General features: G+C 38.9%; 1 protein-coding gene across 1 annotated transcript in view; it reads right to left on the bottom strand.

The window, feature by feature from the left end:
- Positions 1 to 3,841: 3,841 nt before the first annotated feature.
- LOC149302668 (phenylalanine--tRNA ligase, mitochondrial-like) overlaps positions 3,842 to 14,397 on the bottom strand; it is a 113,422-nt gene continuing 102,866 nt past the window's right edge. Inside the window, exon 6 of the mRNA XM_089482302.1 lies at positions 3,842 to 3,980. Coding sequence (XP_089338428.1) covers positions 3,842 to 3,980 — 139 coding nt within the window. The remainder of the gene's footprint in view (positions 3,981 to 14,397) is intronic.

The following is a 14,397-nucleotide window of genomic DNA, read 5'->3' as shown; positions in this document are numbered from 1 at the left end:
CGCTTTGACCTCTAGATCTAATGTTGACCAATAACTAGATTTGAAAGGCTTAATCTCCCCATGTCTGCTCGTGAACCTCAGGTTATCAAGGGGCCCACTACAATAACCATAATGAGAAGACAACTTTATTGAAGGAGGCTTAAGTCCAAACATCTGAAGTCTAAGAGCAAATCTTAGGGGGGAAAAAGAGTGAGATTGTCAAATTCCTTAAAGAGACATAAAATGGAACACTCAGAAATATGATTTACTGTACATCTTTGAGGTATGTGCTCTGAAGAAAAATAACAGCACCCCATAGGTAGTAGTAACTTTGTTACACTCTTTATCACATCGTACAGCTAGCCCCTGATGTTTATGTGTACTGTCCAGTAAACAACTGTAAATGTATCTGCATGCATGTTATCTGGAGTCCAAGGTATGGCTGTTTCTCACTCACCTCAGTTTTTTGGCTCGTATGTAACAGAGTTTCATCTTAATGTACCTGCAAATAATAATAATAATTGATCCAATTTCCATGACAATTCCATTGGTTGCTATGGTGATACAACTTTTAAAACCTAGTTATGGAATCCATTTTTTAAATGTAACCCCAACCGGTTTACACCTTGGTGCCACAATTAGTAACAGTGTAACAATTCTGACAATGGTAGGATAAAAGAACACATTTATATTAAAAAACAGTCAATCAAGCTACAATTTATAATTGTTAAATCAGACCACTCCGCAGATAGCACAAAATGCTTGTTTTTTGGCTTTTTTGGGCACAAAAAATAGAAAATGAAAAAATGTCCAATCTGAAGCACTTCTCACACACCACCACAAGTTTAAAATAATTTCTAAAATCACATCTTTCTATTAAACTAATGCAATCTATATTTGAACTTAGTAACAACAATGTATTTTGTCGAACCTCAGCACTCAAATCAATTGTAAGTGTGATCACTAACTATACATGACTATATATATATATATATATATATACTTAAAAGATAATTAATAAGACCCTGCTGTTGTCGAAAAAGAAACTCTGTCCGGTTTTAATTATGAGAAAAGGAGGTCAAAGTAAATGAACATGGTGCTTACTCTCTACATCTTCCCACTCCACTTCAGCCATGGTACTCCTGTTTTATCCTTGGCCATTATGTTATCTGATCACAGAGGTCAGAAACTGAAGTACACTAATTATCTGCCAATTTGCTGCTCAGATAATACACACAAGCTTTCTATTAAAGCTCTTTTCCACTTTTGTGAGAAAGTCTGATAAACTAAATTGAGCTGTACATTTGCTGATAAGCCTATTGAGAAGGTAGCCTTTGGCATGTAACAAATTATCTCTACTGCTTCTGTATTTGATGTTGAGAAAAAAGGAGACCAGTGACATTAATTAATTAATGTAAAACATTAAATACCCAATCATTTGCACAAGCATAGGAAAATTAAAACTCAATGTCACTTTGCCAAATAAATTAATTTACTTTTATCTTTGCTTCAAACAGAGCATGAACAATGGTTCAAAAACTACAGTTGTAACCAGCAAACCACACAATAAATTATTAGCACAATATATTAGAATACGTCTTATCAGGCCCGGACTGGGACAAAAAATAGGCCCGGGCATTTAAGACTGAGCAGCCCATTTTTATTTATTTATTGTTAAAGCCCACCCTTCATGTACCATCTTTGCATTTTCCCAAATCACTTAAACATTCATGATAGACACAAACACTTACTCACTCATTCACACAAATCATTAACACATACTCATTAATGCAGTCTCACAAATCAATCAATGCCCGGCCCCCTAGAGTGGCGGACCCGGTCACAGTTGCTGCGGGCTTAAGGGGCAGGTGCCCCTTATGCCCTGCGTTAATGCGGCCGCATAGGCCCAGTCAGTCCGGTCCTGACTGGGCCTATTTTAAGGTAGGGGCCTGGAGCTGCAGCTCCATCAGCCCCTACGTCAATCCGGCCCTGGGCCGCCCGGCCCACCGGAAAAATGCCCGGTGTGCCCGATGGCCAGTCCGGGCCTGCGTCTTATGTTTTACTAGAATGATGTTGTTAAAGGCAAGAGCATTTTTGTGATAAGACAGATGTGGCTGCCTTAGTGTCACGGGGCTGGCTCTTTTACACAGCATTGTACAATGCACCCTGGCACCTGTGTAGGTAAATTTTAAGGCACTTTCTTGCCATTAACCAGTTATCTTAGCTCAATCCACTAGACCAGGACTGACCAACTGGAAAACTGAATATATATACAGTATACATGTTTAAAAAAAAAGTAAAGGAGTATGCATGAAATCAACATATGATGCATAACCCATTAAGGGGAATAATATTTTTATCCATATAATTACACAAGTGAATCACAGAAGTTTGAAATTAATTAAAATGGTTTTACAGTTTAGATTACTTAATTGTGTTTAGTATTGAAAACACCAGAAGTTTCTTAAGGCCTGTAGAGTTTTGGACAGTTATGCAGTTTTTGCCATACATTCTACAGGTGGGCGAGTAGTGCTTGGCCACACCCACACCCCACCCACTAGAGACTATCCAGGGATAGCACCACCCATTTATAATGCCGCTCCCCAAAAGGGAATGGGTTTTGGGTAGCATAGCCCGGGAAGTTTCCTGGTGACATAGTTGACGAAAAAGCTGGTTGTATTTTTATAACTATAATGCCGCATTTATACAATTCTCAACACCATGTCGCATTAATTAAAAATTAATATTAATAATAATTTTGTTGAATTTTTTTTTCTTCTAGAAATATTGCAAGGCAAAGTGAATCTAATCAAACTATGACGTGCACTGGTCTTTGTCTTTTTCTCTCATAAGAAAAATAGTCATATTGCGTCAAGTATTTAGTCAAATGTAGCACCTTTTATCGGCCTAAATAGAAAAAAGATGTGTCATCTGAAAGAGGGACCTCTTAGGTCTTGAAAACTTATGTGACTCTATAATTACACATCTGCTTCTATGGTGGCCCGATGAGAGGTATCACCTTTACTTAGACTTGCAGTAATAAATCATGAATTGTGCATTGTCTTCTATAATCTTTCACAACCCTATTAGCAGACATTGGTAGACTACCTACACTTTCTCTATAGTTTCTGGCCTTAGAAAAAGGCAACCAACAAAGGTCTACAAGTGGCAACACAACAATATAAAGCTAAACGTATGTCATTAAGTGGTTATGTTGTCCAGTTTCACCAAATTTCCGCTTGTTGCTTTTGCTCACCCACCCGTGTCTAGCCCCTTTCCCTACTGGCTCCCATTTTGAGAGGGAGAGCTTAGGGGCAACATGCAGACCACTAAGGTTTCACAGTATGCAAATATTAGATATCATGAAAAACACAATGGCTGGTAAGTGCAGGCATTTAATGGTGTCTGATTAGAAGGAAGGTGGAGGTGAAACCACTGCAACTTAGGTAGGTGAATTAGGCGGGATGTTGGGAAGAACAATGGTTTTCAGTAGTACATTTTGGTTGCCAGGCTGTGAATTCACTTAGTATTTCCATACTTTCTTTTAAATTCCTTCACTTGTTCTAGTATAAAACATTGGCAGTAGAAATACCAATGAAGTTATCTTAGCATCTAAATTAAACTTTCCCCATTAAGGTTCTATAAACATGACACATTTACCTAATAGTCATTGAAATTAATTTGTGAGCACATTATATCGCTCCTATTATACAATAAATCAAAAAAACAAAATCGAATTATCCTGCATTGTTAATCAAGTATATAATTTTTATTACTTTATTTCATTATATTCTAAATATTCTATAAAAAAAGGAACATATGGTACACAGAACAATCAAGGTAGGTTTATGGTTATTTTGCATTAAAACCTTCCTTCTACTCCCAACTCTTCCACTGCAGATTTTTCAATATTTTTATGTAATGTGTTGATTTCCATTTGCGTGAGAGTCCGTTCCATATGACGATAGGTGATACGATAGCAATGACTAATTTTCTGTTTCCTATTAAGAAAGAAGATCAGATATATTAAAATACAAATGCATAATGAATCATTTTATACATGATTTACAGAATTATGCTCAGTGCTGCAACTTTTTTTTTTAACATGACATTGTTATTAAATGAGGAAACTACAGCACAATGCAATTTTTTATCCCCGAGGGCAAGAAAAAATGACATATTTAAAAAGTTAGCACAGATAACATTTATAGTTTTGTACAGCTCTCTCAACATAACTAACAGTGATGCAGCCTCACTCAGGGGGAATTTGTAACATTTGATATTTATACTGGAATTATATATATTTGAAATTCAGACCCTTGTGTTACAGAGCAACAAATGACAAAAGACTCAAACACTCAATAAAATGCTTTTAAAGACCAAACAAGGAAGTAATGTTTCAGTCACCAGATTTAAGTCATTCAGTCTCCTACAGCAAACTGTTTGCAGTATGTTATATAATCGTAGAGCATTTCTTTGGCAAGAAAAGCCAAGTATATATAATTCAAAGTCAATGCGGTAAGATGATGTTTGGCGAATCAACTCAGCAATATTCATTGGAGCAGGGCAAAAATGTCCCCCTGCAGCAACATAGCTCCCATGTCCCCCAGATAGCTTCACTCTGAGGGTAATGGAAGTTACAATCTATCACAGTTGAAGATGTTACCGGCATTGAGGCTCAGGATTCTCTTTATATATATTCTGTTCGTTATTCATCAACTGTTTTTTGCAATATATATATACACCATATTTGCTCGATTATAAGAAGACCCTGATTATAAGACGACCCTCCAGATCTGAATATTAATTTAGGAAAAAAAGAAAAAGCCTGAATATAAGACGACCCTATAGGAAAAAAGTTTTACCAGTAAATGTTAATTCATCTAAACTATTTTTTTTAAATAAAAGCTATGATTGAGAAAAATATTTTTGTTTTATTTCCTTCTATTTTCCAACCTGCCCCCCAGTTATGCACATCTGCCCCAGAAATGCCTTATACCCCCTATATGCCTTTTAACCCTATATGCCACTGTGCCCCATGATATGCCTTTTAACCCTATATGCCACTGTGCCCCATGATATGCCTTTTAACCCTATATGCCACTGTGCCCCATGATATGCCTTTTGACCCCTTATGTGCCACTCTGCCTCCAGAGTGCCACTCTGGCATTTAGAGGGTTAAAAGGCATATTATGGGGAAGAGTGGCATATAGGGAGGTTTAAGGCATTCAGGAGGCAGAGTGGCGTATAGAGGGTTAAAAAGGCATTTCTGGAGGCAGAGTGGCATTAAGGGGGTTAAAAGGCATTTCACAGAGCACAGACAACCCCCGCTGCTAGCCACACCTCCTTCCTGCTGCAGCGGAAGTTGTCTACGCGAATCGAGTAGACATCTACACGCTGCCCCAGCTACACACCGGGGACTCAGAAGTACCGGTAAGTGGGGCGGGGGGGGAGACAGGAGGATCCAGGTCCCCTGCAGCTGTGGGGGATCTGGATCTTAGTCGTCTCATAGTCAGACCTATTTGAGGTCTGATTATAAGACGACCTCGATTATAAGACGAGGGGTATTTTTCAGAGCATTTGCTCTGAAAAAAACCTCGTCTTATAATCGAGCAAATACGGTATATATTATATATTATATATATATATATATATATATATATATATATATGTTAGGTCAATTTTGTGGATATTTGTTTCCTCTCTTGCTGAAGACTAATGACTGTCAACTGTAAAGTTTAAGTTCTAATAAAAGTGCCTGGAAAAAGTTGTTTTCAAGTATTCACAATGTTTATTTTTGATTTTTATTTTCTTAAACACACTATTCTAGAGGTTGCATTTTCCTCTCCTTGAAGTGGGAGACAGATGGGGAGGCAGATGGAAGCAAATATCCATTAACCTGCTCAAGTCGTGGTGAGAACCAATTATTATGTCTTACAGAGCACTTTGGTTAGAAAAACTGCAAGCCAATATTTTCTTGCTTCTTTTATTTGCTATTTAGAACCTCTAAGTAAAGTAAATTCTGCTAAGTGGAATTTGTAAAATGTATTTTATTATGCCAAATAAAAATCTAAATAACATTGCCTACAAGTTCAAAGAAATGCCATGGTGACTTGTGAAGCCTCCAAATCTCATTGCAGTTATCGTAATTGTATGAGCCCTTTGTATGTGCTGACCAGTGTGCCTGTGATATTGTAGAACATATTGACCTGCACTCACTTTATTCAAGAATTTTTGAAAATTAATAATAGATGGGGTCTGTTTCTTATGCTCTGTAAATCAGGGTAATGTGTGAAACTAGCATTTAAATGATTTTATCTTGGTATAAAATATGAAGTTAGTATTTGAATTAACTTACTTTGGTGTAATATGTGAAGCCAGCATCTGGATGAACTTATCATATAGTAATTGAGAGAAACTTCTAATGGAGCTTATACTTGTACAGGGCCGGACTGACGGATTTCCTGGTGGACTGGGTGGTCCACATGCTGGAATACTGTGGTATTCTGTTATCATAAAGGAGCAAATTAATATAATTTATTATAAGGAATTATTTATAGCTATTTGGATAGTAGGGTGACTTAGATAGGTATGTCCAATGGGTGTGGCGTGTGGGCACGAGAGCTCGATGACCCGATAATAGACCGGCCCTGTTTTGGCATACAAAAATTGTTAACAAAAAAGTGTCCTGTACAAACTAGGCATATTAACAGAAAAATTATTTCACTTTGGTAAATAGGATGATAGCATTTTAATCATGCCAACTGTCCTGCTGTTCCACTGAGCTCTACCTCTGTCCTTGTTTTTGGGACAGTGGTAGAGCTTGGCAGGACAGTGTGATTCGGGACCACAATCCCGCAATTCTGATTTCGTTGGAGTCAGAAAATGACACTGTCTTTATTTCCTTCTGTCTCTGGCTACCACTACTTAAACTAACTTCTTCCACATGCTCTTTAGCTCTGCTACTGAAATCAATGAGCGTAACAGCAAATAATATTTATGCTGCTGCGTCACATGTAGTCAAATGCACTAGAGTCAATGCAAAATGAACTCCAACATGCATTATATAATGGGGACAAGGACATCATATTGTGGATTACTATATTCCTCATTAGCATGGAGACACCCTAACGATCTACCTTCTTTTAGGGAGCCATCATAGCTGATGAGAGTGCCATTATCCAGTTACTGTACTGTGCTGTTAGTGATGACGCAGTGGGAAGGTTCCAAAGCAAAGTAGAGACTCTGTAGGGTGTATGATGATCCCTGTGTCACTAATCACACACACATATGAGCACAATCTAATATTTGTCTAAAGATAGATGAAAATCCTTGACATATGAACTGTTTCCAAATGTGTACAAGTATAGATCTACAACACAAGACATGTACAAATTGTAAAGTGTAGAGCTCAAAACATGTTTGAGATTTTTTTCATACTAAATAATGTTTATATATATATATGGGTATGGGAAAAGTGGAGAAAACTCCCAATCTAGAAAAAAAATAATATGGGTACATTAAATGATAAAGAGGGAACATATGTTTTAACAAAGACATTATGAAATGCTGAAACTGCTTTAATCCTGAAGTGTAAAATAATATGTGTCCTTAAGGGGTCAAAATAACCATGTAATTTAGCTGGTTTGCCAAATTATTCAAGGGCACAGAGCTGCATTTGTTAATAGTACACTCTGTTCTAAATGCGTAAAAATCTAATTTTTCTCTAAATCTGCAGCTTTAATGTATTTCTGTTGTGTTGATTTCCTTGGGCTTTAATCCGAAAGAAATTTCAATGCACCATTCCAGATTAGACTGTTATGCTGAGGGAGCCATTGATTTAAAAAAATAAAATCCTGTATATGGGCATTTGAACAAGCTGGCAAATAAGCTGTTTCCATGAATCTTAACTCCCCCACAACTTTCCTCATTTACTATTCCCAATTAAAATGATCTGTGCTAAATTCAGTAGTTCATACTCAAGGGGCTCTGCTCACAAGATCCTGTAATCTAGAAGGTGCAAGGGAGCATGTATACAGAGGACATAATGCAATGGGAACTCAGGGGTCACCTGCTAAGTGACAAGGGCACTGTTTGTGCAGGGGAGAAAAAAGCTTGTGCATCACTTACCCTTGTCAATAGTGTTATGGTTCATCGTATGTCCCAATAAGCTAGGAACGTTTTATTTTCTCAATGCTTAAACATTGACAGACAACTATTGTAGTTTTTGTAATGTCTAAACATATACCAGAGAACCATATGCTCTACATAAATGGGTGTGTTTATTTTCCTGCTATATAACACATTCAAATACATAAACAGCTATTGCGTCATAAATTCAAATAAGCCCTGGCCAGCACTAGTCCGTATGTATTCAACACCACATTGTGCGCTAGGCCCCTTCATTCCAATGATGGGTAATGGCAAACACTGTAGCATTAACAAATACTGTATTGGCCCAATAATAGGCCGCACCCTTATAGTTCGGTGCTATTTTAAAGAATTTTTTTTTTTGTAAACAATAGAAGTATTTTAACATTTTTGGTATTTATTATTCATTTAGTCCAGCTTTTTACAAGATATGTTTTATACAAACAGACATTTGAGAAACCAAAAAAGACCTTTTAAGGTCCCCCGTTAATTCATGATGCACCTCACTTATAGATATTCCCCTCTGCTCCCCTGATATGCTACTCTGCCCCCCATACTTGCCCTCCATGCTCCTTTATGCCCCCCCAGACATGCCACTCTGCCCTCTAGACAATGTATCCCCAGGCTTGCCCTCCATGCTCCAGACTCCCTGGTGTCTAGCACGGGCAGCCGGTGGACATCTGCATGATGAGCGCAGATAACTTCCGCTGCTGCTGGCCGGAACTTCCGCCGGGGCTTCTATGGTGGAGCCCCGAAAGGTCATGTCACGCCGGCACTCCGTTATAGAAGCACCGGCGGAAGTGCCTGCAGCAGTGGAGGTTGTCTGTGCAGGTCGTGCAGACGTCCACCGGCTGCAGCACTGTGGAGACCTGGATCCTTACCCTGCTGCTTGCCTGCAGCAGGGCTAAATGAAAAAGAAGAAAAAAACACCTTCCCAGCACCCGGAACTGCATGTTCCAGGCGTCGGGCTATACGACCCTGATTATAGACTGCACCCCAACTTAAATACTTAAATTAGGGGGGAAAGTGCGGCCTATATTTTTCCAACCCTGTGGCACCAGTTTGAGGAAGGTCCTTTCCTGTTCCAACATGAGTGTGCCCTGTACACAAAGCAAGGCCTATAAGGACATGTTTGATGAGTCAGGTGTGGAGGGGCACAGAGCCCTGACCTTAACTCCACTGAGCACAGTGTATACATTACATACATACATATATATATTAAAATTCCCCTATTTTTTGGTAGTTAGTTTCAACTGTTTCATCTTCTTGGACAAAAATAAATGAAAAACATTTGCACAGCCTCAAACTATTCAGTTAGTAATTACAGGATAATTCTAGTCCTATTTTCAGGTATTGTTTAGTTATTGGAGTTCTTATGTCTCATTTAACTGCCTCCACTGCTACATGGAGCATACCGCTTTTTTCTTCTCACACATGCTTAGTAAAAGCTTTCATAAAATCAATGATAGAAACAGCAACCAATCACATGTATGCACAGGTATTTTGTTTGCATACATGTAACTTGCTGCTGATTGAGTGGCTTGCCACTAAAAATGTCCAGTAAGTTTACATATTATTGCTTCAAGGCTTTAGTAGGAGGCTTTAGTAGGAGCCTCCAGTGGAGACAGAAGTCTAACTCTAATAACTAAAGAATACATTTTCTACTTTGCATGCACTACAATGCATTGAAGTCCATCTAAAACAGACGCCTACATCCATTAAAAAACAAAAAAAACACATCTAGCCTGCTCTTTTAAAGAACATATTTGTACTATAGAAAGTTTTACCAAGGAATATGAACCAGTGATTTATTAAGCTTTTAGAAAATATTTAAAATTATATAACAAATGTATCTGTAAGATCTACGACATGGCATGGTTCTCTGATTCAAGCCTCTTAAAACATTCACACGGCACTGGCTCCGCTATTGTCTGCATTGATCACTTGACATGAAAGAGCTAAAGACTCTTTTCTTGAGACACATCTCTTGAAATGCATCCAGCTTGGACATTGAGACGTCATTGGTATAGATATATTTTTTAAATCTCCAAAGGAACACAGGCAAATAAAAGATTTTAAGCATTAATACACAAGTTAACAAAGAGATCTATATAGCTGTGTGTCAGTTTATCTGAGAAATAGGATTGTTCTTGTGAAATAGCTTGTGGCAAGCATGAGTTCCCCAGAGAACTCAATAACCTTTAAGATTTTCCTACAGAAAGCAAGAGAGATTAAAAGTTGGATAGGACTGAGTCAAGGTTGACACTATCCATTTACTTACAAAACACATACACACATAAGAAATCTGAGAAACATACACCATTTTGATATGTTTAAATAAGGTCAATGAGCACCAACATTTTCCCTATTACTTATTAATTTTGTTTAAATTAACAGTCTCTTTGTAGATTCCTTGGCCGTTATAATATTGACAGAGAGACCTGTCAGGAAGCATATAATACAAGCCCTGTAGCGTTACAGCCATAAATCCAATTACATATGGAGGGAACTTAGCCTATATATGTCTTTAATAATGTCAAATCCCCAGCTGCACATGGCAAGGTTCTCTTTCTCTTTCAGAAAAAGAAGATAGATTTTTACCCTGGAGAATGTCTGCTTCCCAAAGATTCTTTGCTTTCTGACATTGTGAAAAATCTGAGACATTGTATTCAATTCCTGACATATAACTTTAACCAGTGTTTACAGTATGTATGCTGAAGAACTGCTATATGCTACTTGAAAATTGCTATGCAAATTAGGGTAAGGAACTCCTCTATTGTCTTGGTATGGAGGTCATTGTACACGTGACAATTTCAGGTGGAATAAATGGTGACAATACAGTGACTTTAATAGATAGCTATTCAGTAAAGGTCAGTAATGTGTTGCTGATAGGGTCACAAGATCCATGGCTTCATACAAATCGTGCATAATGAGGAGACAAGCAACTCTAAAGCCAAGGTTGTAAAGCTACTCCGCACTTGAAATGTTAAACATAATATTACAATGCCAACGCAAGACAAATAATTTCGAATGAGAGGATTACAAGAAGCGCATGCTTTTGAAATGGAAGGACCGGTCATGCCATTAGTTTGCCATGAGAGTTCCTTTAGATTAATTTTGGTAGTCTCTCAACGTCTCCTCCAGCTATAGCATCTTTATGCTTGATTAGCAAGCTGAGGTGCATTTTCACAGATGGACATTACCAATGAACAATACATGCACATGCATGCGCAGTACAACTGGCAGTACTGTCCACCAGAAATTTTAAACATACATTGACTGACATGATTGACTTCCTTTTTTTCTGTGGCATGGATGTACATTAACACAAAATGATTTTCTCTGTGATGACAGGCACATTCATTGTGCATGCCTTTTTGTTTTGATGATGGATCATGCTATCATCATTAGTTCCAAAGCACAGTAGCGCAAGTATTAGAATTCACAGCATTATCTTGACTCCTGAGGGGCTGCTTGGAATGTTTAGAATCAATTGTGTTAACCAGTGTCAATGGTTACCTCTATGATCATTTAACTCCTTCATGACGTTCCATGCCATCATGAAATAAGTGGGGGAAAAACCTATCATGATGACATGGAACGTCATGAAGAAAGTAGCAGTTTGTGCTCGTACCTGAGGCAGTCCCCGGTAACGGCCATTCATGATCCCCACACTGGAAGTCTTGCGGAACATGATGCTCTATCCATGTAAAGTGAGTGCTGCTGATTGGTCAGGGGCTAATCAGCAGTATCAGTAAAGTGGGGGGGGGTGTGTGAAAAAAGAGAAATAAAAGTTATCCAGCGGTAGGCTGCATCGCTGTAAACCGTGGTTCCCAGTGCAGTTGACTGCCTTGGGAAATGCCAATAACCCTACCAGTGACCTAAATGGTCACCAAGTACCCATATAGGCAACGTGGATTGTTGTGTCATATAGCTCTATTAATAAAGAGTGCAAATTAAAGTCCTTTGTAAGTACATTAATAAGCATTCAAGACCTGTAAAACATATAAAAAGTACTCATCTGGTGAAAACATTGTCCTCTCTACTGCCACCATGGTTAGCATGCCTGGGGAATGTCTGGGTGGCAGTCTCCATGTCAGATTAATCTTTCACCTGGCAGGTAGCAGACTGTGCCCACTCACCACACACATAAGCTGATGAACCCCTTCATGCATTTGCATTCAAACAACGTTTCAATGTGACAAAAATGCATTAAAACACATGCTTATTTAAAGGTGACACAGCTATGATATACATTAAATTGCATATGATGGCTGGAGTATCCCTTAAGCACATTGAATTTTTTTTTCCTATTTCAAATAATTTTGTATACGTACAGTGCCCTCCACTAATATTGGCACCCCTAGTAAATACAGGCAAAGAATGCTGTGAATTATTGTTTAACCTCTTTTTTTTTTTTTTTTTTTTTTAAAGTACACAAAAATCTTTGCGGATCTCAAACAATTGCAAACACAGCACAGGTTTACAATTATTGGCAAGAAATTTAGAGTACACTGACATAGTGGAATCGCCACTATTTAAGCCTTAGATATGTGTTTTTGAAAGGTGTTCACTGGGTTAATCTGTTTTCTGCACTAAAGCAATACATTGTGTTGTGTCTACGGGTGTGAAAAATGCTGCAAAGTAAGAATGCTTTCACAAATTGACATTTTCATAGTTTTTTTTTAACAGAATGCAAAGTGAGTAAATGGAAGAAAATCCTAAATCAAATAAATATTTTATGGGACCACCCTCTGCTTTAAAAAAACCGTCAATTCCTCTAGGTACACTTGTGCAGTTTTTTTTAATGAACTCGGCAGGTAGGTTCTTCCAACGAATGCAGAGAGTTAACCACTGCCTCAGTTGCCTTTCTCTTCAACATCATCAAAACAGACTTGATGATGTTGAGCTCAGGGCTCTGTATCGACTAACGACTTAACGGCTGTATGATTTAGGTCGCCCTGGTGGTATTGTACAATGGATAAGTAGCCTGTACTTCTTAGCATTGAGGAGACCATGCAGGAGAAATGCAGCCTCAAACTTGTGCAGACCCTCCATCATTCTTCACTGTTGACTGCACTCTTGCACCACTCTCCAGCCCTGTTCCTCACTTTTTTTTATTCCTCCACCACTCTCTGCCTCCAGAAATGCCTTATACCCCTATATGCCACTCTGGTCACTTCAAAGGAAAAAACTTTCTAGGCCCAGAAATCAGTGAGAGGAAAAGTATTTGGTGTTATTTACTCAATTCCAATCTGCATATTTTATTAAAAAGGATTAGTGGCACTATGAATATCTCTGTAGGAATACATGAGGTTGTGCTTCTTGTTTGTGTAAGTCATATCGTATGGTTATTTACTACTTGTTTTGTCTTGTTTATCCATTGTATAGCGCTCCAGAATATCATAGTGATATATAAAACAATAATTAACTATGTCTATGTGTGCTTAAGCATGTATATTTGTTATGCCTTGTGTGTTTCTGTATATCAGAACCTGACCTTGATCTAGGGCTGAAACAACTAATCGATAAAATCGATAATAGTTGATAATGAAAATCGTTGTCTAATCGTTAGTCTAATCGATTTTTATCGATTATAAAAAGAGTTTTTTTTCAGAGCAAATGCTCTGAAAAACTCCTCTCCTTATATAATCCGACCTCAAACAGAGATCGGATTATAACACTAGAATCCAGATCCCCCGAAACGCTGCAGGGGACCTGGATTCCCCTCACTGTCGGCCGGTCCCCTTACATACACCCTCCGACTCCTCCCCCCTACCATACACCGCTCTGACTCTCTCCCAACTCCCTGGTGTAACGGAGGCTTTCTGTGCACATGCGGCTGACAGAGAATCGAGGTCTCCTGCAGAGAATTGTCCTCTCTGTCAGCTGGTGGGGGACTGCGCGATGCGCACAGCCAGCCTCCGTTACTGCCCTTCATTTACGCTGAGGCTTCTATGAAGCTGCAGTGAAAGTGCCTGTCAGCAACGGAGGTTCACAAAACACCAGGGACTCGGGAGAGAGGCAGTCTGGCTCCTCCCCCTCCTATACGCCACTCTGCCTCTCTACCCGGCTCCCTGGTGTCTTGTGAACCTCCGTTGCTGACAGGAGGCAGAGTGGTGTATGGGAGGGGGGAGGAGGCAGAGTGGAGTATGGGAGGGGGAGGAGGCAAAGTGGAGTATGGGAGGGGGAGGAGCCAGAGTGGTATATGGGAGGGGGGAGGAGGCAAAGTGGTGTATGGGAGGGGGAGGAGACAGAGTGGTGTAT

This window comes from Sceloporus occidentalis, unplaced genomic scaffold (assembly GCF_023333645.1).
Source record: "Sceloporus occidentalis isolate IW3139 unplaced genomic scaffold, rSceOcc1.0.p SCAF_18, whole genome shotgun sequence".
NCBI lineage: Eukaryota > Metazoa > Chordata > Lepidosauria > Squamata > Phrynosomatidae > Sceloporus > Sceloporus occidentalis.
This window is presented reverse-complemented; position numbering and strand designations above follow the sequence as displayed.